The sequence below is a fragment of the Sciurus carolinensis genome, chromosome 3, assembly GCF_902686445.1.
Source record: "Sciurus carolinensis chromosome 3, mSciCar1.2, whole genome shotgun sequence".
Lineage (NCBI taxonomy): Eukaryota > Metazoa > Chordata > Mammalia > Rodentia > Sciuridae > Sciurus > Sciurus carolinensis.
The window spans coordinates 48,099,706-48,123,743 of record NC_062215.1 but is presented as its reverse complement, the minus strand read 5'-3'; the positions used below and the strand labels follow the sequence as shown (position 1 = coordinate 48,123,743).

Here is a 24,038-nt window from a genome sequence, read left to right as displayed (position 1 = left end):
TTTAAGTAATTAATTTATTTTGATGCATAAGTAATAGTTGGTTAAAGCCCAGGCAACCTAATCCCAGAACTCTACTCTTCACCACTGTATAACAGGATGGTCATGAAATTGAAAAACAAAGATAAAATTATTTTATTGTATATTTCAGTAATGTAATACATATACTAATAATCCATTTATTACATATATGCCTGTTTCCAGATTTGATGATCTTTACATATTAAGCATAACATTTAACGTTACTTTGTCTGAAGTATTTTGCTAATTAATAAGTCAATGAACACAGAAGAATAGCTATTTAAACACTATAGGTTTGTGTATTCTACATTGCTTATGCCCAACAACTTCATGACAATAGACACTTGACTTTTTTTTTTTTTTTACAGTAAATGAAGAGTAGGCTGTTGTTTCTCTTTTGGTTTGAAGTTGTAGAAGTTTTAACACAAACAAGTCTCTATTCCCTTTCTTTCTGAAGAAATCTATGATTTTCTGATTGTGAGCAGTGATCAAGCAACAGGATAAAGTGTGGATAAATTGCCATGTAGGTTGAGCAGATAATCTGACTTTGTTGAAGGCTCAGCCTTAGTGAGGATGAATGTAAGGAACTGAGAATTTGGGACAGCTGTTACTATTTACAATCTATTATTTTTATTCCTGAAAAGGTTCAAGGTACAAGAAAAATGATACAACTTTTTAATGAATTTTTAAATTATGCTACTGTTATTTTTAAGCTGTCATGCCATGTAAAGTTTGCAGATTCAAAATCATTATTTAGTGTCTTTAGTTAACATTAAAAGAATATTGAAACAGTACGCTAAAAAGTATACAAAGGGCTACATGGAATATTATGATAAACTATTGCACTGTTTTATTGAAGGAAACAATTTCTTTATCCCATCTCATCTTTTTCTCCCCAGACTGTGAAAGCACTAAACCACTTAAAAGAAAACTTGAAAATTATTCACAGAGGTGGGTATAGATTACTTTTTAGAGAATGGAAATTAACCTTTTCCCCTTAATTGGTTAAAAAAATTAGTAAAAATAACAACATTACTGTGTAAGCTTTCCAGAAACATTTGTATGTTTAGCAAAATATATTCTATGTGTTCTAAAACTTACTTAGTTATGTGTATTTTTTTCCCCTCCTATGGGATTCTATAAATTGCAGGCTCTTTAGTATGTTGGGCTTAAAAATTAAATTTTGTTGCAAGTTGTTCTATAAAGGCATCAAGGTGGTCCTCTGGACATTCAGAGAAGAATTAGGAGATAGTACCCTCAAGCATTTTTTATTGTTGTTAATAATGGAGATTGAACCCAGAGCATGCTAATGTTAAGCAAATACTCTAGCAACTGAGCCACACCCTCATCCTCTACTCTCAAGCATTTTAAAACCATGCTACTAATCCCTGTCAAGTATTTCTTCTTCATTTTAGATAATAATTCTTAAGAGGGATCTTTTAATTAGTAGTATAAATTGAAATTCCTTTAAGGCATGACGTATTTGTCAAAATGTTGATCTTGACTTGTTAGGTACAGATTTCAAATTTAAATATTTGTTTAGAGTTGAACACCAAACTTAGAAAAGCAGTAACCCACGGGGATCCTGACTTTAGTTCAGCAAATATATTAAATGTTTGCTAGACTCAGAGCAAAAAGCTTCTAGGGTCTCTACCCTCAGTAGATTTCTAATAAACAAACTTAATACATAGCACTATGTAGTTCATCCTGATGGTTATTAGAATGAAAAGTAAAAATTCATGGAATTGAAAAAACTTGAGTTCTAGGAAATAGTTACTAGTCGTTAAAAAAATTAGTAATTGGGGGAATTTATGGAAGGACTTGTCATTTAGGGTTGAGACCAAAGATATTAGTTAACTGTGAATATCAGAATATTTTGTTAAATTATACCTGACTTAATGCTTGTTAAAAATATTATTAAATAGCCTTTATCTCTTTTGGCTTAAAATCATGTAGGTTAGATACCCAAACTTTGTATGAAAGATTAAGTTCTTTCCTACTATTTTGACTGTTAAATAATGAATTTGAACCAAGTAAATGAATACAAGCTTCTTGATGAAAACAAAGAAAACATTTTAAAATGCCTACATTTATTCTGAAGCAGTTTTGATCATTATTAAGGATCAGTGTTTAGAAAATGATTTCTCCTGTTTCCAGTAGAGAAAACACGTAGTTAATGTTTATGTTTTATAAATATGACCATATAAAGAGAAAAAATAATTTCTATTCATATCTTTTTGGACTAAGACATCAGTAGTGAAATTGGTTTGGCTAGCATGCATTTATATAATTCTAGTCAATATAGTTATATGTTAAAAAAACATGAATAATGATTGCATATGCTAAATGAAGGAATAATTTTGCTTCTTACATGTCTGAATTTAAGGACTTAGCTACTTGTATTGTCTAAGGTTTTTTGATACTTTTGCTTAAAGTACTTTAGAGCTCATTTGATTAATTTTATACCAAATGATATCTGTATCTTGTAGATATCAAACCTTCCAATATTCTTCTGGACAGAAGTGGAAATATTAAACTCTGTGACTTTGGCATCAGTGGACAGCTTGTGGACTCCATTGCCAAGACAAGAGATGCTGGGTGTCGGCCATACATGGCAGTAAGTGTGCAGTCCAAGCCTTCTTGCCTGGTAGTCATTGCACAGAGAGCCTGTGCCCTTTCTTGTTATACCTCTAGAATCTACCATTTGTCCTCAGCTTCATCATTCTAGAATATTTTCCTCTCCCCTAAGCTTGAGCTCAGGTTCTAGCTTTTCTGTGCAACTGCTAAATTTTTTCAGAGAACTTCTATATTCATTCTTCTACTCACTTCCTGTTATTTGGCATCTAGCAGATACGGTCTTTTCCAATTATTATTTTTTCATTATATGCAACTCAAATAATCAATCAGATGGTCAATTCTCAAAAATGTCTTGATATTTCTGGCATTCCTATGCTCTTTTAACTGTAGTAGTTTATCAATACATGTTGAGAGTATGTCCTGGGCTACTAAGGGATGCTGTTTCCAGTTAGAGACTTAAATTCCTAGCAGAATGTATTATGTCTTTCACTCCGAATTTGTGTTGTGAATATTGTCAGTTTCCTTAGAAGTGAATGAAACACACAGACAGATGCAGTCTAGACGCTTGGTATTTTGCAACCTGAAGTCTCTCTAACCTCTGGATATTCTGTCCTTTCAGAGAGATCACCCTCCTCTTTCCCCAGTGTATTTGCATATACTGTTTCTATAACCTGAATTTTGATGAATATTTGAATTGGAATTTAGGATTAATGCTATAAATTTTTTCCCTAGGGGTTAGTGTCTTCCTTTGGTGTGCCTGTGGTTCTTTGGAGAGTAGCACACTACTATAAATGGTGATTCATAAGGTTTTGCCATCATTTATTGAGACCATCAGCCAGTCTGTTGTTAACCCTATGATTTATGTTTCCAAATTATAAAAAATAGAAATGTCAGAAGAATGAAAGCCAAATATTATCAGTTTTCTGACTTGTTTATAAATGAATGAGCTGAGTATTAGTATTTCAAGTTTATTTTAAAAAACTTGAATATATTTTATTTCTGTGTCATTTGTGAGTAAATTTCCCATCATGCATTCTTTCTCTTCTTATTTACCTCTCAATATGTAAATAGTGTAAAAAATGGTATTATATTTTTTTGTACAAATTCAAACAGTTGCCTGTTAAAACTCTGGTTTTGTGTTTGAAAAACATTGTTATTTGAAAAATTTTATTGTTGACAATGTTTTAGAATTGTTGCACATTTCATTATCAATGTTAGTTGTGTGTATATTTTAAGTCAAAATAGGCCTTCGCTTAAAGTCTGAGATTTGTGGGTGTTAACTGCCCCGGCATATTCTTGGGACAATTCAGAAAATCATGTATTTCTCATGATCGTTAGGGGAAAGTGGCACAACAGATCAAAGGCAAGAAATAAAAATAGGTATGGGAGCATTTGGGAAGTGGCATAATTTACACATTTAATAATAGTGAAGCCTTTGTCTTATCTTTTTTTTGGTATCTGGGAGTGAACCCAGGGACAGTTTACCACTGTGCCACATCATCAGTCCCCCATCCCCCCCTTTTTTATAGTTAGGACCTCAATAAGTTGTTGAGGCTTTGAACTTGTGATCCTCTGCCTTAGCCTCCTTAGTCACTGGGATTACAGGAGTGCGCCACTGCATCCAGCAGGGCTTATCATAATACTAAGGTTGGCTAAGTGTTTTTACTGTATTAGTCTGCTTTTGTTATTGTAACAGAATGCCTAAAGCTGGGTACTTGTTAAAAGATTTATTTAGCTCACAGTTTTGGAGGCCTCCAGTGACATAATTGCCTCCTGGTAGGCCCTACCTCTAAATATTTCACCATCCCTTACTACCTCGGGGACCAAACCTCCAGCATGCATACCCTTGGGAGACAAATTACATTCAAACCATAGCCCCCTGTAATGTTGGCTAAGAATTATATTTGATTTATACAGGTTTTTGAATTCAGGTGACTTTTAAAGTAAGACTTTTTGTTCTTGTGTAGAAATGTGGTTCACAGGCCCAAGAAGGTATGGGGCTTCTCTTTTCCTGCTGACCTTCTTTGGCTTTGGAGTTTGAAGGCCGACAATAAACTTTCTGCTTCTAATCTTTACTAGATAAAATGAAATGAATTTGTGTCCATTCTGCTTTTCTGCAGCCTATATAAAGGAATGAGATGTGGTCAACATTAATTTATAAAACCTCCTCTCATTCCTTTTTGATGTTTTTTGACAGAACATAGCAGGAATGTGTCCTTTTGTTTTAAGACTTACAGTTTTTCTTTAGTCTGCAGAAGTTGGAAGCACTCATTAGATCATTTAACATAAAAAGCACACAAAATGTAGAGTATACATATAAATTTTTTCATAAGCTAATGTGGCATTTTGTCACAGCTCTTCCTCCCATAAAGTTGTGTGTATGTTTGTGTTTGTGTGTGCACAGCATACTGAACTATTGAACAAAAGTTAGTTGCAATATCATTCTAAAAACTTGAGTGCACATCTCCCAAGACAAAGGACATTTTATTGCATGATCACAGTGTCAATACCATACCTAAAAAAGTTAAAAATTTCATGATACTAATACATAATTCACACTCAGATTTCCCTAATGCCTCTGCTCCCCAACTATAACAAAAAAGGTCACATTAAGATTATACATTGATTTCAGTTGTAACAGTCTTTATTTTAATTTAAACTTGTCTGAACTATTCTTTCTTTATTTTCTGATGACCTGACTTTTTTTAGAAGTGGTTTTAGAATATCTCACATTCTAAGTTTGTCTGATTGTTCCCTTATGATTAAAGACTATACATAGTTTTAGTATAGCTATTTTAGATGATGTTTACTTTGTATTGCATCACCTAACAAAGTACATAATATATGTATTTGTAATGCTTACAGATATGCCTTTTTTTCTTTAGCAGTTGAAATAGCTACAACATGGAAATATTTGCCCTCATTTTTTTCTTTGTTCCCCTTTTTCAAGTGAGTGATAATCTTTCATTTTCAAAGGTTCTCTTAACCTTATGCTACCCTCCAACACAAAGAGACTTCTAAATATCATTTCAGTATCTCTTTGTCTTTTAGAACTTTTCCTCTTGTAGAAGTCATTTCATATTTGTTTGTAATATGGTCTATGATCATTGGTGAAAGACAACTCATTTCATAGCAGTATTTTCTAAAATATGTCCATTTATGTATTGTGGGTATTTCTCAAACCCTGGTATAATCTTTTCTTGACATCTACGCTAATATTTCCTTCCTTCTGTTATCTTTGTGTTAACTTTTCTGTTTCTAGTTCTTAAGGTATTATGTTATTTGTGATCTTTGTTGTTTTTAATATAAGTGTTTATGGCTATAAATTTTCCTCTGAACACTGCTGTTTCTGAATCATTTAAGTTCTTTATTCTCTGTTTCATTTCATTCATCTCACAGTATTTTCTAATTTTTTTAGGGCTTTTTAATTTTTTGAGCCACTAACTATACAGTTTACATTTGTGAAATTTCTTTGTCCTATTTTTATTAATTTCTACTGTCATTCCATTTTGTTCAGAGAAAATAACTGTGTGATTCAGTCTTTTTAAATTTATTGACACATTTTGTGGAATAACTTGTGGTCTGTTCTGGAGAATATTCCATGTGCACTTGAGTGAAAAATGAGTATTCTAATGTTGAGCGGAGTTTTCTGTTTTTTTTGTTTCAGATGGTTTATAGTCTGTCCTGTTTGTGTTTAAGACGAACAGATCTTACATTATTTTTTATAGTTTTGCTTAAGTCCTCTATACCCTTAATGGTGTATTGTCTAAATGTTCTCTCTATAAGGGGGAATATTTAAGTCTGCAATTATTTATTATTATTATTAATTGTTAATTATTTCTCCCTTTGATTCTGTCAGTGTTTGCTTTCTGTATTTTGTGGTTATGTTGGTGTGTGTATGTTTATATTTTTTATATCTTCTTTAAGGATTGACCCTTTTATGGGTATCTAATGACCTTTTATCTCTTATCACAATTTTTTGAGCTAGAAACTATTTTATATTACATTAATATAACTCTCCTAGCTTACTTTTGGTTACTATTAAATTAAGTATCTTTTTCCATTCTCTTACTTTCAACCTATTTGTGCCTTTGGATCTAAAGTTAGGCTCTTATAGATAGCATACAGAAAAATCATGTTTTTGTACATTTTACTAATCTCTACTTTTTTAATCGGAGAATTTAATTACTTTTATTCCTAACTTTATTTTCTATGTTTTGTTCATTTTTAAAAATAATATTTTCTCTATTTCTGTCCTTTTTTCTGTTGTTTGAATTTTTGTTATACTTTTTTTTGATAATTTATTTTTTGATTTTTTACAGACTGCATTTTGATTCATTGTACACAAATGGGGTACATCATTTCGTTTCTGTGGTTGTACATGATGTAGATTCATACCATTCGTGTAATCATACATGTACATAGGGTAATGATGTCTCTCATTCTACCATTTTTCATACCCCCCTCCCTCTCATTTACTTTTTTGATTCTCTTCTCATTTGTTGTTACATTTTTAGATATTTTATTAATGATTATCATGTTCATTACAGTTAGCACCTTAAATTTCCAATAATTTGGTTTGAATTAATACTACCTTAGTTTCAAAAGTATACAGACTGGGGTCTGGGGTATAGCTTATTTGGTAGAGTGCTTGCCTCACAAGCACAGGGCCCTGGTTTCTAATCCCCAACACCGCAAAAAAAAAAAAAAAAAAGTATACAGATTGTTCATACATAGTCCCCCATGTTGTTACCTTCAGTAATCATATGCGTGTCCATTATGTGTATCTGATAAAAATCTATAATTATTATTTAGTGCATTCATCTTTGAAATATTTAAGAAGCAAAAAAGATTTATAAGCCAGGAATATAATTATAATGGCCTTTATATTTACCTATGTAGTTATTTTGCCAACTTTTTTCTTCTTCATATGGCTCTGAGGTACAGTCCACTGTCATTTCAGGCTCTCTTGTTTTTATTTCTCTGAGAAATTTTAATTTCTTCTTCAGTTTTGGAGAACACTTTTGTTGGATAAGGAATCAAGTGCACTTAAAGTGATTGTCTATGGGGAGGAGAGGAGTAGGACTCAGGGATCAGGTGAGAAATATATATAAAATAAAACACTACAGGGGCCTTCTGCAGACCCATGAGGGCAGGTTGCCATGAACTGAGGAGTGGACTTAGCTTGATTCTCTGCTTCTGTCTGAGTGAAAGAAGGGGAAAAAAATTAAAGCCAAAGTCCTTGCATTCTTACAGCAGGACTGTTACTTCCTTCTTAGATTTGCCCAAACCTTCCTGGGTTTCTGTCCTCTAAAGACCTGGTTTTGTCCATATCTTTCAATTCTGTAAAGTACTCCATTTTGTCAGTAAATACCCTCTTTTCTTTTTTACCCCCAGAAGATAGCAGAATCAACCTCTCTTGCTTGCCATGGAAGTCTTCAATGAATGTGTCCCTGGGGAAATATCAAGACTCTTCTTAGTGGACAGACTAAAGGATCTGTGTCAGAGCTGCTTTGTGTTCAAGGCCATGACTACAATTTGGTAGAGACAAGAACACTTTTAAAGATCTTGTTTTTGGCTGAAGTGTTGATGTCCCAACACTTTTCACAGTGCCTGGTATACAGTTAAGGAGTCATTAAATCTTTTGTACTAATGACAGCTCTTACCACTTTTAGGTTGCCTTTTTCTTGATTTAGTATTTGATTGCTGTAGACCTATGATTTTATACCTTAAGCCCCCAAATTCTGACAAAAAATAGAGTTTTGTTTTTTTTTTTTTGGTACCAGAGATTGAACCCAAGGGCCCTTGACCACTGAGCTACATCCTCAGTCCTTTTTATTTTTATCTTTTTTTTTTTTTTTTTTTTTTAAATCTTTTGACAGGGTCACATTGAGTTGCTCAGGGCCTCACTAAATTGGTGAGGCTAGCTTTGAACTTAGGATCCTTCTGCCTCAGCCTCCTGAACTCCAGGGATTAAGGTGTGCACCACTGCGCCTCTTTTGACAAAGTCAGTGTTTCTCTCAAAGTATGATCCCTTAGAGGGTGTCTACTCTGCCATTTTCATTGATGTCACCCTAACATTTTTAATGAAGACAGGTCGTTTTACTATTATCCTTTTAAAAGAATTGAAGAATAGTATTTAAAGTGACCTTTTCAGAATTTTATTTCTAAGTAAGATACATATTTTGTGAAAAAACATTTCTTTGGCCAAATAAGTGTGGGAATCATTGTAGGCATTTAAGAGTAGTATGGAAAGTCACAATTTAAATATTTTTAAAATCCCAGATATTTGTCAATAGAACCTCCTTTATTTTGCAGCATACCTGTTAGTAGCTAAAAGAATTTCTGTTCTGTGGAAAATAATTCATTTAACATATCTGAATGTGATGTGAGTCTCTAAACTAGGATTTTCAACTGAAAAAAAATTCTGTATTATAGTCACATAAGACTTTGCCATAATTGTTTTTGAAGCTTTTGGTCATCAATTAACTATCAGTTTTTTTATGGCTTAAAAAAAATTAAAGGCTTAAAACTACAATGAGATAGCACTTCATATTTGATAGGATGACTAGAATTAAGTCAAATAATAACAAGTGTTGGAGAGAGTGTGAAAAAATTGGAACTTCCATATACTGCTGGTAGGAATATAAAATGGTATAGCCACCTTGGAAAATTCTGGCAGTTCCTCATTTAAAATAGAGGTATTATAGGACCCAGAAGTTAGAGTTCCAAGAGACCTGAAAACATATATCCATACAAAAATGAATACATGAATGTTGATAGCAACTTTTATGATAGCTAAAAGGTGGAAACAACCTAAATGTGGATCAGTGGATAAATTGGTAAATAAAATGTGGATAATCCATACAATGGATGACTACTCCTAAAAAGAAAGGAAGTATAGCTGCATCCTCCAGCCTGGTTTAACTTTGAACATTATTCTAAAGGGAAAAAGCCAAATACAGAAAACCAAGCATTACATGATTCCATTAATATGAAAGTCTAGAATTTTTTTTTTTGTAAACAAATGGAATACATGTTGTTTCTGTTTGTACATGGAGTAACAGCATACCATTTGCATAGTCATACATTTACATAGAGTAATGATGTTTGATTCATTCCGTTATTTTTTTCCTTCCCCCCCACCCCTCCCACCTCTCTTTTCCCTTATACAGTCCCTCCTTCCTCCATTCTTGCCCCCCTCCCACCCCCCATTATGTGTCATCATCCACTTATCAGTGAGATCATTCTCTTTTGGATTTTTGAGATTGGCTTATCTCACTTAACATGATATTCTCCAATTTCATCCATTTGCCTGCAAATGCCATGATTTCATTATTCTTTATAGCTGAGTAATATTCCATTATATATATATATATATATATATATATATATATATATATATATATACATACATACACACCACAGTTTCTTTATCCATTCATCAGTTGAAGGGCATCTAGGTTGGTTCCATAGTCTGGCTATTGTGAATTGAGCAGCTATGAACATTGATGTGGCTGTATCTCTCTAGTATGCTGATTTTAAGTCCTTTGGGTATAGGCCAAGGAGTGCGATAGCTGGGTCAAATGGTAGGTCCATTCCAAGTTTTCTAAGGAATCTCCACACTGCTTTCCAGAGTGGCTGCACTAATTTGCAACCCCACCAGCAATGTATGAGTGTACCTTTTTTCCCACATCCTCTCCAACACCTGTTGTTGCTTGTATTCTTGATAATTGCCATTCTAATTGGGGTGAGATGGAATCTTAGTGTAGTTTTCATTTGCATTTCTCTTATTACTAAAGAAGGTGAACATTTTTTCATGTCTGTTGATTGCTTGTAGATCTTCTGTGAAGTGTCTGTTCATATCCTTAGCCCATTTGTTGATTGGGTTATTTGTATTCTTGGTGTAGAGTTTTTTGAGTTTTTTATATATTCTGGAAATTAGTGCTCTATCTGAAGTATGAGTGGCAAAGATATTCTCCCACTCTGTAGGCTCTCTCTTCGCATTGCTGATAGTTTCCTTTGCTGAGAGAAAGCTTTTTAGTTTGAATCTATCCCAGTTGTTGATTCTTGCTTTTATTTCTTGTGCTATGGAGTCCTGTTAAGGAAGTCTGACCCTAAGCCAACAAGGTGAATATTTGAACCTACTTTTTCTTCTATAAGATGCAGGGTCTCTGGTCTGATTTCAAGGTCCTTGATCCATTGTGAGTTGAGTTTTGTGCAGGGTGAGAGATATGGGTTTAGTTTCATTCTGTTGCATATGGATTTCCAGTTTTCCAAGCACCATTTGTTGAAGAGACTATCTTTTCTCCATTGCATATTTTTGGCACCTTTGTCTAGTATTAGAAAATTGTATTTATTTGGGTTTGTGTCCATGTCCTCTATTCTGTACCATTGATCTACCTGTCTATTTTGGTGCCAATACCATGCTGTTTTTGTTACTATTGGAAAGTCTAGAATTTTATTAGTGACAAAAAGATTAGTGGTTGTTTAGAGCTAGCGGTATAAGAAGGATGGGGTATTTGGTAAGGGGTGATTGCCAAAGTGTCCAAAGTTGGTTTATGTGTGTTGATTTTATATCCTGCTGTTTTGCTGAATTCATTTATGAAGTCTAGAAGTTTTCTGGTGGAGTTTTTTGGATCCTCTAAATATAGAATCATGTCATCAGCAAATAGCGATAGCTTGAGTTCTTCTTTTCATATTCATATACCTTTAATTTCTTTGGTTTGTCTAATTGCTCTGGCTAGTATTTCAAGGACGATGTTGAATAGAAGTGGTGAAAGAGGGCATTCCTGTCTTGTTCCAGTTTTTAGAGGGAAGGCTTTCAGTTTTTCTCTATTAAGAATGATGTTGGCCACGGGCTTAGAATAAATAGCCTTTACAGTGTTGCAGTATGTTCCTGTTATCCCTATTTTTTCTAGTATTTTGAACACGAAAGGATTTTGTAAGAAAAAGTAGGCCTGAATCTCTATCACATTGACTTAGGACCAGACTTCCTTAACAAGACCTCCATAGCACAAGAAATAAAAGCAAGAGTCAATAAATGGGACATATTCAAACTAAAAAGCTTTTTCTCAGCAAAGGAAACAATAAATAATGTAAAAAGAGAGCATACAGAGTGGGAGAAAATCTTTTTCCACACACACTTTAGACAGAGCACTAATCTCCAAAATTTATAAAGAACTTAAAAAACTTTACACCAAAAATACAAAGAACCCAATCAATAAATGGGCTAGGGAATAAATGGGCAGACACTTTATGAAAAAGTGCTTATCATCTCTAGTAATTAAAGAAGTGCTAATTAAAACCATCCTAAGATTTCTTCTAACTCTAATTAGAATGGCTGTTATCAAGAACACAAGCAATAATAAGTGTTGGCGTGGATGTGGGGAAAAAGGCACACTCAAACATTGCTGGTAGAGTTCCAAATTGGTGCAGCCACTCTGGAAAGCAGTATGGAGATGCTTCAGAAAACTTGGAATGAACCCCACTTGTCCCAGCTATCCCATTCCTCAGTTTATACCCAAAGGACTTAAAATCTGCATACTACAGTGACGCAGTCACATCAATGTTCATAGCTGCTCAATTCATAATAGCTAGATTGTGGAACCAACCGAGATGCCCTTCAATTCATGAATGAATAAAGAAACTGTGGTATGTATACACAATGGAATATTACTCAGCTATAAAGCAGAATAAAATTATGGCATTTGCTGGTAAATGAATGGAGTTGGAGAATATCATGCTAATTGAAATAGGCCAAGCCCCCAAAAACCAAAGGCTGAATGTTTTCTCTGATAAGTAGATGATGATACACTGAGGGGGGGGGGAGAGAAGAATGAAGGAACTTTGGATGGTGTAGAGGAAAATGGGGTGGGAAGGGGTGGGGGAAGGAAAGATAGTAGAATGAGACAGACAATATTACCCTATGTATATGTATGATTACATGAATGGTGTGAATCTACATTGTGTACAACCATAGAAATGAAAAGTTGTACCCCGTTTGTGTACAATGTATCAAAATGCAGTCTGTAAAAATAAAAATTTAAATAAAAAAACAAAAAATAAATTAAAAAAATGTTAGATGACTCCCCCCATGCCAAATAACCTTCTATTACCTGGCTTTATAGGACAAGTCAACTTGTCCTCTCCTGTTAGAGGCTAATGAAGCTGGTGACTTGAAGTTGAAGCCAATCCTTATTTTCCATTCTAAAAACCATGGGGCCTTTAAGAATTATGCTAAATCTCCTCCACCTGAGTACTGTAAATGAAACAGTGAAGCTTGGATGACAGCATATCTGATTACAACATGGTTTACTGAGTACTTTAAACCCACTGTTAAGACATACTGCTCAGAAAAAACAATATTATTGCTTGTTGACAATGCACCTGGTTTACCCAAGAGCTCTGATGGCAATATATGCATCAAGATTAAAGTTGTTTTCATCTCTGCTAACAACATCCATTCTGCAGTCCCCAAAACAAGAAGTAATTTTAACTTTCATTTTTTATTATTTAAGAATACATGTCATAAGGCTATTGCTGCCAAGGATAGTGATTCCTCTAATAGATCTAGGCAAAATATCAATTGTAAACCTTCGGGAAAGAATTGTAAGTGCCATTAGAAATAGTTGAGACTCATGAGAAGAGGCCAAAATATTGACATTAATAGAAGTTTGGAAGAAGTTGTTGGCAAATTTTGTAGAACTTGTGGGAAGAGGAGAATTGAAAGTGTACCCTGAAAGTGTGACTGAATAATTGTAATCACATGATGAAACTTTAACAGAGAAGGAGTTGCTTCTTAATGATGAACAAAAGAAAGTGGTTGCATGAGATGAAATCCACTGGTGAAGAAGGATTCATCTTCAACATTGTTGAGATGACAAAGAATTTAGAATGTTCCCTAAATTTAATCAGTAAAGGAGTGGCAGGGTTTGGGAGGACTGACTTCAACTTTTAAAGTTCTTCTGGGGGAAAATGCTATTAAATAGCATCACATGCTACAGAGAAATTTTTGGCCAAAGGAATATGATACTGTAAGTATCATTGTTGTCTTCCTTTAAGAAATTGCTACTGCTAATCCAGCCTTTACCACTAGCCATCCTGATAATTCAGCAGCCATCAACATAGAGGCAAGACCTCTCTATCAGTCTTTCACTCATGGAGGCTAGGATGATCACTAGCAATTTTTCAGTCATTTCACAGACTACAGTATAATGTAAACATAACTTACATGCTTTGTATTTGTGACTTGCTTTATTGTAATATCTTGTATGTACAGTGTGTACATATTCTGACACCTTTGGGAAAAGTATCATCAGAAGAGTATGTTTTCTAAACAACTGGCAATCTGTGTCAGAAATTTACAGTTATAGTTTGTTAAATTGATAAGCTAGAGTGGAATCTCATTTTAGTGTAGTAGTGTTTGGGTTATATATTTTTAAATTAGTTAATAAAATTAAGTATTTTTATTCTTTTTCTTATATTTGGGTCTTTTATGTATTATTTTTACCTGTTTTTCTATTAGTAATCTCATATTAATATAAAATAATTTTAATCCTTTATAATATATGTGTGTGTTCTCAGAGTTTGTCATCTGTCTTTACATTTTACATTTTTGTGTTGGATTATAAAAATAGAGAATTCTAAGGGGGGAGCCTATTGATGTTTTTTGTTTGTTTTCTTTTGTTTGTATTATGACTTTAGGGATGTTTTACTGCTGAACTATATCCCTAGCCCTTGTTTAATTTTTAAAATTTGAGACAAGGTCTTGCCAAGCTGCTTAGAATCTCACTCAGTTGCTACGGTTGTCCTCAAACTTGTAGTCCTCCTGAGTCACAGGGATTACAGGTGTGTAGCCCATGTTCTTGGATAGCAGAATTAACATTGTCAAAATGGCCATTCTACCAAAGGCACTATACAGATTCAGTGCATTTCCAATTAAAATCCCAATGACATTCCTCATAGAAATAGAGAAAGCAATCATGAACTTCATCTGGAAGAACAAGAAACCTCGAATAGCCAAAACAGTCCTGAATAGAAAAAGTGAAACAGGAGGTATCACAATACCAGACATTAAACTATACTACAGAACAGTAGTAACAAAAATAGCATGGTATTGGCACCAAAATAGACAGGCAGACCAGTGGTACAGAATAGAAGACACAGAGACAAAACCACATAAATACAGTCACCTCATACTAGACAAAGGAGCCGAAAACACACAATGGAGAAAAGATAGCCTGTTCAACAAATGGTGCTAGCAAAACTGGAAAGCCATATGCAGTAAAATGAAATTAAACCTCTGTCTCTCACCCTGCACAAAACTCAACTCAAAATGGATCAAAGACATAGGAACTAGAACAGAGACCCTGCACCTAATAGAAGACAAAGTAGGCCCGAATCTTCATCATGTTGGCTTAGGATCAGACTTCCTCAATAAGACTCCCAAAGCACAAGAAATCAAAGCAAGAATCTATAAATGTGATGGACTCACACTGAAAAGCTTTTTCTCAGCAAAGGATACAATCAAGAATGTGAAGAGAGAGCCTACAGAGTGGGAGAAAATCTTTTCCACATGCACTTCAGATAGAGTACTTATCTCCAAAACTTGTAAAGAACTTAAAAAAGTTTACAACAAAAATACAAAGAACCCAGTCAATAAATGGGCCAAGGAACTGGACAGACCCTTTACAGAAGAAGACACACAGGCAATTAATAAATATATGAAAAAGTGTTCAACATCTCTAGTAATTAGAGAAATGCAAATTAAAACAACTCTAAGATTTCGTCTTCCTCCAATTAGAATGACTTTTATCAAGAGCACAAACAATAATAGATGTTGGTGTGAATGTGGGGAAAAAGGCACACTTTTACATTGCTGGTGGAGTTGCAAATTGGTGCAGCCACTCTGGAAAGCAGTATGGAGAATTCTAAGAAAACTTGGAATGGACCCACCTTTTGACCCAGTTATCGCACTCCTCGGTTTATACCCAGAGGACCTAAAATCAGCAAACTACAGTTATAGCCACATCAATGTTTATAGCAGCTCAGTTCACAATAGCTAGATTGCGGAACCAACCTAGATGCCCTTCAACAGATGAATGGATAAAGAAACTCTGGTATATATGTTTTTCGTTTTTTTTAACAAGTTTCTTTCTGACTGTTGTCATATCTTGAAAAATCTTCCTCATCAAGATTAGAAATAGCTGTAAATTCTGTAAATTTTATTTTAGTGCCCAAGTTTAATTTTTTTTAAATGTGATACCAGGGATTAAACCCAGGGGTGCTTTTCCATTGAGGTATATTCCCTGCCCTTTTATTTATTAATTTATTTTTTGTGACAGGATCTTGCTAAGTAACTATTCAGGCTAGCCTGGAATTTTCTATCCTCCTGCCTCAACTCAGCCTCCTTAGTTGGAATTACACCTAGCTCTAAGATTAAGTCATCTTCTTTTTTCTTTTCTTCCCAGTGCTGGGAATTGAACCCAGTGTCTCACACAGACTGAACCAGCTCTCTCCCACTGAGCTATAACTCCAGCCTAAGCTTTTGTTTTTTATATGTCGTTTTAAAATATTGCTGCTGTTGATACTAGTGATTATCAAAGGAAAGAAAAGGAGTACACATTTTCTCCCTACAGTTAACTAGTTTAAATATTTTAAAAAATTGTCTGTTTTTCAGATTCCATTATTTAGAATTAATACTCATACTGTACTCTTGGATTTAGGACTGTTTCTGGACTTTGTTTATAGTTTTCTATATTTTTCAGAGGAATATTGGTATATTTATAAAAACAAGCTGGAATTTTTTTAAACTTTGTAAATTAACTTGATCATTGCCATTTTATAATATTGAGTCCTCTCAATGAAAAAATGTATTTCTCTGAATTCATTTAAGCTGCTTTAATGTCTATTTTCCTTTCTTATAAAATGTACATATTTGTCTTTTTTCCATCACAGTTATTGTCAACTTCAAGTGCCTATTATACTTACTGCCTCTGCTTTTTCTCCTTTCATTTTCCTAGGTACATTCTAATAGATTCTTTTATATCCATCACCCCACTGGAACTACAGTCATCAGAATAAACATTACTTCCATGTTGCTAAAGCCAGTGGTTAGTTCCAACTCATGTCTTCCTTAATCTACTTGAAATACTTGAAGCACTATATTCTTGAAACATTTTTGTCAGTTGTTTTCTAGAACGTTTCTCTTTCTTGGCTGCCTAACTGACTGGTACCTCTTCCTGAGCTGTAGATGTTGGTGTGCCCCAGAAATGAATGTTTAATCCCTTTTCTTTTCTCTACAACCCACATTTCTCTTTTGAGTTCATCTACTGTTAAGGATTTAAAATACTATTTATCTCTTTTGTTCACTGAAGTGCCATACCTGCCTCTTAGTAGATGCTCTGGAAAATGATACATACTGATGGCTGTTTTTCTTTTTACCTACTCCTCAACTCTAAATCTCCAAGTCATATATCTAATGTCCTGTATTAGATCTTTATTATAATGTCCTATATTTGAATCCTCTCTTAGATTCTCTTAGAAATAACATATACAGCATGTCCAGTACAGAACTCTTGATTTCCTAACACCTTTTTACTCTCCGTAAAATCTACTGCTCTTCAGTTTTATATTTCAGCAAATAGCAACTCCTCTTGCCAGTGGCTCAAGATACAAACTTTGGATTTATCCTTTCTTCCTATTTTCTGTACTTTACAGTGAGTTCATTAGCAAATATTGTCTGTTTTACTTTGAAGGTGTATCTAGAAGCTAGTTTTTTAAAACTACCAGTGCTCATTGGTCCAGCTACTAGCATTTCTTACCTGCCTGTCACTATAGTTGTCTGTTCTCTTGCCCTGTTTGTACCCTTGTTCTCTATAATCTGCTCTCAGCAGAGCAGCCAGAGCAGGACTTTTAAGGCATCAAATCAAAAAAGCCAGGTGCAATGATGTGTACATGTAGTTGTCCTAGGTATTTTGGAGGCTGAGGGAGGAGGATCTCTGGAGTCCAGGAGGTTGGGGTCAGCCTAGGCAACAGAATAAGACCCTGTCTCTTAAAAAAGGCAAACAAACCAAAAAATCAAGTCAGATAATGTTAGTCCTCTACTTATAACTCATTGGATCCCTTACTTGAACCTATAAAGTTCTATCCAGCATAGCCCGAGGTCATCTTTCTGAGTATTCTAATTGTACTTTTTCCCCTCTGCTCACCTCCAGCCATTTACCTCCTTGCTTTTCCACAAATATATGGAGAATATTCCCATCTCAAGGTTTTTTCCTTACTCCCTCCTTTATGAATATTCTTAATGTGCTACCGTTTCACTTTTATGGTGTCTCTGAGCAAGCATTACATCCTTAGCAAATCCTTCCTGAACTACCACATCCAATGGTAGTGCTCCATATCATTCTCTATCTTTTTGATCCTATTTTGATTCCTTGCCTGTATCACCACCTCTTGGTTTTTGTCCTATGTAGATTATGTGCTCTTTGAGATCAAGAGTGTGCTCTTTGTTTTGTTCAATGCTGGATATGTGGGTGCTAAGACAGGTTTTTGTTATTTTGAATGGGATTTTTTTCTAATAATTGCTATTATAAAATAAAACCATTTGATGTATTTATTTTATGATCAGACAACTTACTGAGATACTTTTAAAAAATTAGATCTTTGTGTTTATACATAATAGTTGGGTTCATCCCAAGCAACTCAGAGAGGTATGAAAATTGATTTCAGTTCATAACCATTCCTTTTTACTCCCCTTTTCCCTTCTTGTCCTCTCCTACCTTCTCTGACTTGATTAGACTTCCTTTCACTTGTCTATTAATTTGTATTTGATTGGTTCTTTATGTAAATTGTTATATTCTTTTTTGAAAATAACTTTCAGATGATACCTAAGGTACTATGCTGCAAATAATTTTTGCCTTGGTCATTCTGATATTGATCTTTCTCATATGTTTTAAACTTTTCTCAAGTATACTTTTATAGCTTTACCTAGAACTTTTAGATCAGTGTTGGATGATATTAAGATTCTTGTGATATTGATGGTGAGACTCCCGTTTCTGACTTGAAAGCAAATGCTTTCAAGAATTGAAAGAATTGAAAAATTGAAGAATTTTTCTGTTTCTGGTTTGCCAAGTGTATTTGTATGTCTATATGTGAGTGTGTATGTGAGAGAGGGAGAATAAATCAGGAATGTGTACTAAATTTTATTAACTGTCTCTTTGGCATCATTCAGTACATGATGAAATGTTTTTCTCTGTTTAGTTTTTAATATGATGAGTCATAATTACATATATTTCTTATAGTTGAACCACTCTAGAAATAATTCCTACATGTCCTATGCTTTATCTGCATAATATGTTCTTACATTTGATATGTTAGTACTTAAAATTTATGCATAAAATGTTTAAGGGACATTGGCTTATCATCTTTGTAAAGGTTTTATATAGGTTATGCTAACTTTGAAAGTTAAATTGAGAAAATTTCTGTTTTTATTCTAATCATACTTCACAGCTAAATTAAGTTTTACTATTCTGACTTTGTGATTCATTACTTTTTCAATTTTTCTTCCTTTTTCTCTTTCTGACCATGCTCAGCTTCAGCTTTATAAATGCTTTGGGTCCTTCTCTTTTGGAAGAGTTATTGATTGTGTTTAGGCAAAAACATGTCTTTGGCCTTACTGAGCTCAAAAATCTTTCCAAGCTTCAGGATAGATAGTTGAATTAGCACTATTTTTTGCTCCTTGAGATTGAAATTCATTTTAGTTGGGGAGGCGGGGATAGATGATTCCTTGAAAACTATGAAGATTGTTTTTTTCTTCGCATCAATGTGTGTGTGTGTGTGCGTGCGTGCGCGCGCGCACGCGTGTGTGCATGTGTATGCAAGTGTGTGCATATAATATGTACACATTTTAACTTAGTTATTTTAAGCATTAAATGTAAAACCTATTTATTGTAGTATTTATAGTATCCATAAGTGTGGTAGAAACTTAGTTTTGTTTTATTTATTTTTTGTGGTACAAGGAATTGAACCCTGTGGTTCTTTATTTACCGCTGAGTTACATCTTCAGTCTTTCATTTTGTAAAATTTTGAGACAGGGTCTTGCTGAGTTGCTGAGGCTGACCTCAAACTTTTGATCTTCCTCCCTCAGCCTATCAGGTAACTAGGATCACCAGTGTAGACCACCACACCTGACTGTGTAGTAGTTTGAAAATGTGTCCACAGTTACCTTGATAAACTTCCCTTTAAAAAGTACACACTAAGTACGTGAGTGTAGATTGAATTTAGTGACTTGTTTCTGATTAATAACATACAGCAGAAAACATGTTGTAAGGTACTTTATGAAGAGCCTCATGTAATGAGGAATATAGGTTTCCTGCTTAGCAACCTCATGAATATGACCTCATGAATAAGCTTGGTGACAAATCTTCCAACCCCAGTAAAGCCTACCACTTTAGCTCACACTTTGATCGTAGTTTTATAAGAGACCCTGAGTCAGAGGCACACAACTAAAATGCTTCTTTGAATGCCGACTCACAGAAACAATGAGATAATGAATATTTATTGTTTTAAGCTACTAAAGTGTTGGCCTAATTTGTTATACAACATACTAATTAATACAAAATGTTTCATTGGTTTTTTGTTAATATTTTTGGCTTATTACTTGCTTTCAAAATGTAGCCTGTACATTCAACCTTTTGGTTCATACTCATATTATTTGTGGCTTGATAATCAATTAAAAATAAAATAGGGGCTATGGATGTGGCTCAGTGGTAAAGCACTTGCCTGGCATACATGAGGCTCTGAGTTCAAATCCCCCAGCACCAAAAATAAATAAATAATTAAAACAAAATAAAATATCGAAGAAGGTCTCTTATTAGTACATTTATTCAACCTTCTTTTGCCTCTTTAATCCAGAAGGATATGTTCAGAATTTCTCATTTCCTGGCTTTTGTTTAATATATTTCAATATAATCTTGTGTATTTATTTTAAATCATGTTTATAGATTATGAATTGATTTCATCTTTTTTTTTGTTGTTTTTATTCTCCAGGGTAGTATTTTTGTGTTATATTTTTTAAAACCTTTTTGTTTTTCAGACCTGTATTTCTGATTTCTAAATGAACATAGCCTTTATAATTAATTTTATCAACCTTGGATCTATAAATAATTTTCAAAATGTTAAGATCATTGCATACATAAATAAATAAATGTGCCAAAAATGTATTTAGCTCATTAATGATAAAATTGGATCATCAGAATCTTATAACACTAACTCAAAGAATATTTGATTAATTCCATATTTATGGTTACTGAAGGAAGAATGTTGGAATGAGAAGTTTAAATTCACTATCTTAGCCATTAGATAAACATTAATAATTTCCTTGTCAGTAAAATGGTAAGTTTTGGGATTTTTGGTCAGAAACCATTTGCATCCCTACTGAACAAAAATCTAAGCAAATGGACTATGGTGAGTAGTAAATAATGAAGTGAGATAAATGTGTACTTAAGTAACCCTACAGTAGGCTTGATAGATAATGCTCCACTATGACATTTAAAGGAAACAGAATCTTTTTTTGCCTTATTTCCAGCAGTTGGATAATTTTTTCCAACACACACATACTAGAAATTTTATCTTTTTGTGACATAAACACAAAAAGTTTCAGAATAACATTACCACTGTAACCACAAAAGAAAGGTCCCTGTTTTTAAATGCACATTTTGAATGTTGGCAGATATAGTTGCTTATGTAATCACAATCAATCAAGATATAGAACATGCCTGTCACCTGCAAAAGATCCCTTGAATTTGTTCCCAGATATTCTGTCTACCTATGGAACTCCACCCCTGCCTAAGACAACCAATGATCCCATTTTCTGTCACTATCGGTTTTGCTTTCCCCCAATGTAAATGTAATCTTACAGTATGAACTTATTTGTGTCCACCTTCTTTCTCTCAGCATGTTTTAAAGGTATATCCATGTGGCTGTGTGTATTACCAGTTTATTCTTTTGTTATCACTGAGAAGTTTCACTGTCATTATATCAGCAGACCACGAATTATGTATCTGTTTACCTGTGGATACTCAGGGATTGTTTTAGTATCTGATGTGTTTCTGTATTCATTTTGGTCTTGCTTTTTCAGCAGTTTTGTAGTTTTCAGTGTAGAGCTCTTGAGCACCTTTTAAATTTATTCCTAAGGAATTCATGATGTGTGAATGGAGTTTTTTTCATTATTTGGTTATTATTACCTAAAAATTGGATTATTTCTTGAGGCTTTGTTTATCCATGGGTTATTTAGAAGTGTGTTGTTTAACCTCCAAATATTTGAGGATTTTCTGGTTACTGTCCTGTCATTAATTTTTAGTTTAATTATTGTCATCTGAAAACATGCTTTGGGTGATACTACACCTTTAAAATAAGGAGTGTTTTATGTCCCAGGACATGATCTGTATTAGTGAATTTTTCATGGAAACTTTGGAAAACTCATTTATGCTGCTGTTGTTGGATGGAGTATTTTTTCTCTTGATCAGTTATCTGGGAGTTTTATATACCGTGCATGTAATAAGGCAAATAAATGTATTCACAGCTAAAAACCAAAGTAAATATTTATGCAGTATTCATGTTCAATATATAGGTCTCCAAATTAGTTGTTGCTGATAGGCAGAATGTAATACAGTCAACTATTAGGCTTTTCTGGGTATTTCTTTCAACCACAGTTATTGTCAGCTTTAGCATTGTCAATTTTGTGCTACTTATACTCTCACTTTCTTTTCTTCTCCATTCCTGACATTAAAGTAAATGTAAATGTAAATGATGGCATCTACTTTCAAGGAAATGTAGATACTCCCTTTACAGAAATTACCAAAGGTGCTTTTCAAATGACAAGATAATACATTACTCTACTGCAGTGCTTTAATTTAGCTAAAAATGAATAATAGAGATCTTTTTAAAAATAATACTAGATTTATTGTGAAGAATGAGTGGAATAATTATAATAAATTTAGCTAATTTTGCTTTTGTATCTCAAATATATTGTGGTATGGTTTTGTCCATTGAAACAAAAGACTGGTAAAATTAGAAGATAGCTTCCCCCACTTCACAGCTAAATTAAGTTTTACTATTCTGACTTTGTGATTCCTTATTTTTTCAATTTTTCTTCCTTTTTCTCTTTCTGACCATGCTCAACTTCAGCTTTATAAATGCTTTGGGTCCTACTCTTTTGGAAGAGTTACTATGTGTTGCCTTCATCAAAGTAGCCATTGAATTGAGTTTTTAAAAAATATAATAATAGCTTCATGTTACTCCCATTATTGTCCTAAACATAGATTCCTCTAGGAATGTGCTAGCATTTTAACTACCTTCCCAGCTATTGCCTGTTCCTTGAGGGTAAGCATAGTTAGCGACCTTGACTTCTCTTTGTGTTCTAGCCTGAAAGAATAGACCCAAGTGCATCACGACAAGGATACGATGTCCGCTCTGATGTCTGGAGTTTGGGAATCACATTGGTATGTTTATGTTGACCTAACCTTGTCATAATAATATAACAGTAAGAAAGTTAGAAATGAAACACATTGAGGATGCTCATTTGCAGTGAGCAACCAGAAATAAATAAGCTCTTCTTTCCTATGGACTGTATTGAAATTTTGATCACATAGAAAAAGTATCTGTCTTAGTTTGGGTTACTTTAATGAAATATCATAAACTGTATGACTTATCAAGAATAGAAATTGATTTCTGATAGGTCTGGAGAATTTGAAACTCAATATCAGGATGCTGACAGATTTGGTGTTTAGTGAACTGCAGAAGGGCCAAGGGACTTATCTGGGGTCTGTCTTGTGGGGCAATAATTCCATTTATGAGGGCTCCACCTTCCTGATCTAATGACTTCCCCAAGATCCCATCTCTTAATACTATCACCTTGGAAATTAGGTTTCAACATACATTTGACATTTTCCCCCTACATGTCCTGGGGTGTGAATGCAGTGGTGCTCTACCACTGAGCTGTATCCTCATCCCTATTTATTTGTTTATTTATTTATTTTTTTAATTCTGAGACAGGGTCTCAGTGAGTTGCCAAAGCTGGTCTTGAACTTGGTGTCCTCTTGCCTCAGCCTCCTGAGTAGCTGGGATTACGGGCATGTGCCACTGCGCCTGGCCATATATTCACATTTTAAGGGAACATAAACACTTGGTCTGTAATAGTATCTTTATGTGCTTACTTCCTTTTTTCCAAATTTTTTTTTCTGCCAGAACTTGATGAGATTTTTCTAATTTTGGATAGATTCTATACCTTTTTCTTTATTGTATATGAATTTTCTGCACGAGATGGGGCTGGCCTGTTAGATAGCATAAACCTTTTCCTTCCATTTTCCTTTCATTTTCAGTTTGAGCTACCTAAGACCCTATAGTTGAGCTACAAAGAATCATGGCAATGAGCTTTATTT

The 24,038-nt window shown here is 34.0% G+C and overlaps 1 protein-coding gene across 1 annotated transcript in view; it reads left to right on the top strand.

Annotated features, from left to right (window-relative positions):
* Map2k4 (mitogen-activated protein kinase kinase 4) overlaps positions 1–24,038 on the top strand; it is a 121,934-nt gene that overhangs the window by 83,988 nt on the left and 13,908 nt on the right. The window contains 3 exon segments of the mRNA XM_047545984.1: positions 918–969; positions 2,508–2,635; positions 23,022–23,099. Of these exon segments, the coding sequence (XP_047401940.1) occupies positions 918–969; positions 2,508–2,635; positions 23,022–23,099 (258 nt within the window).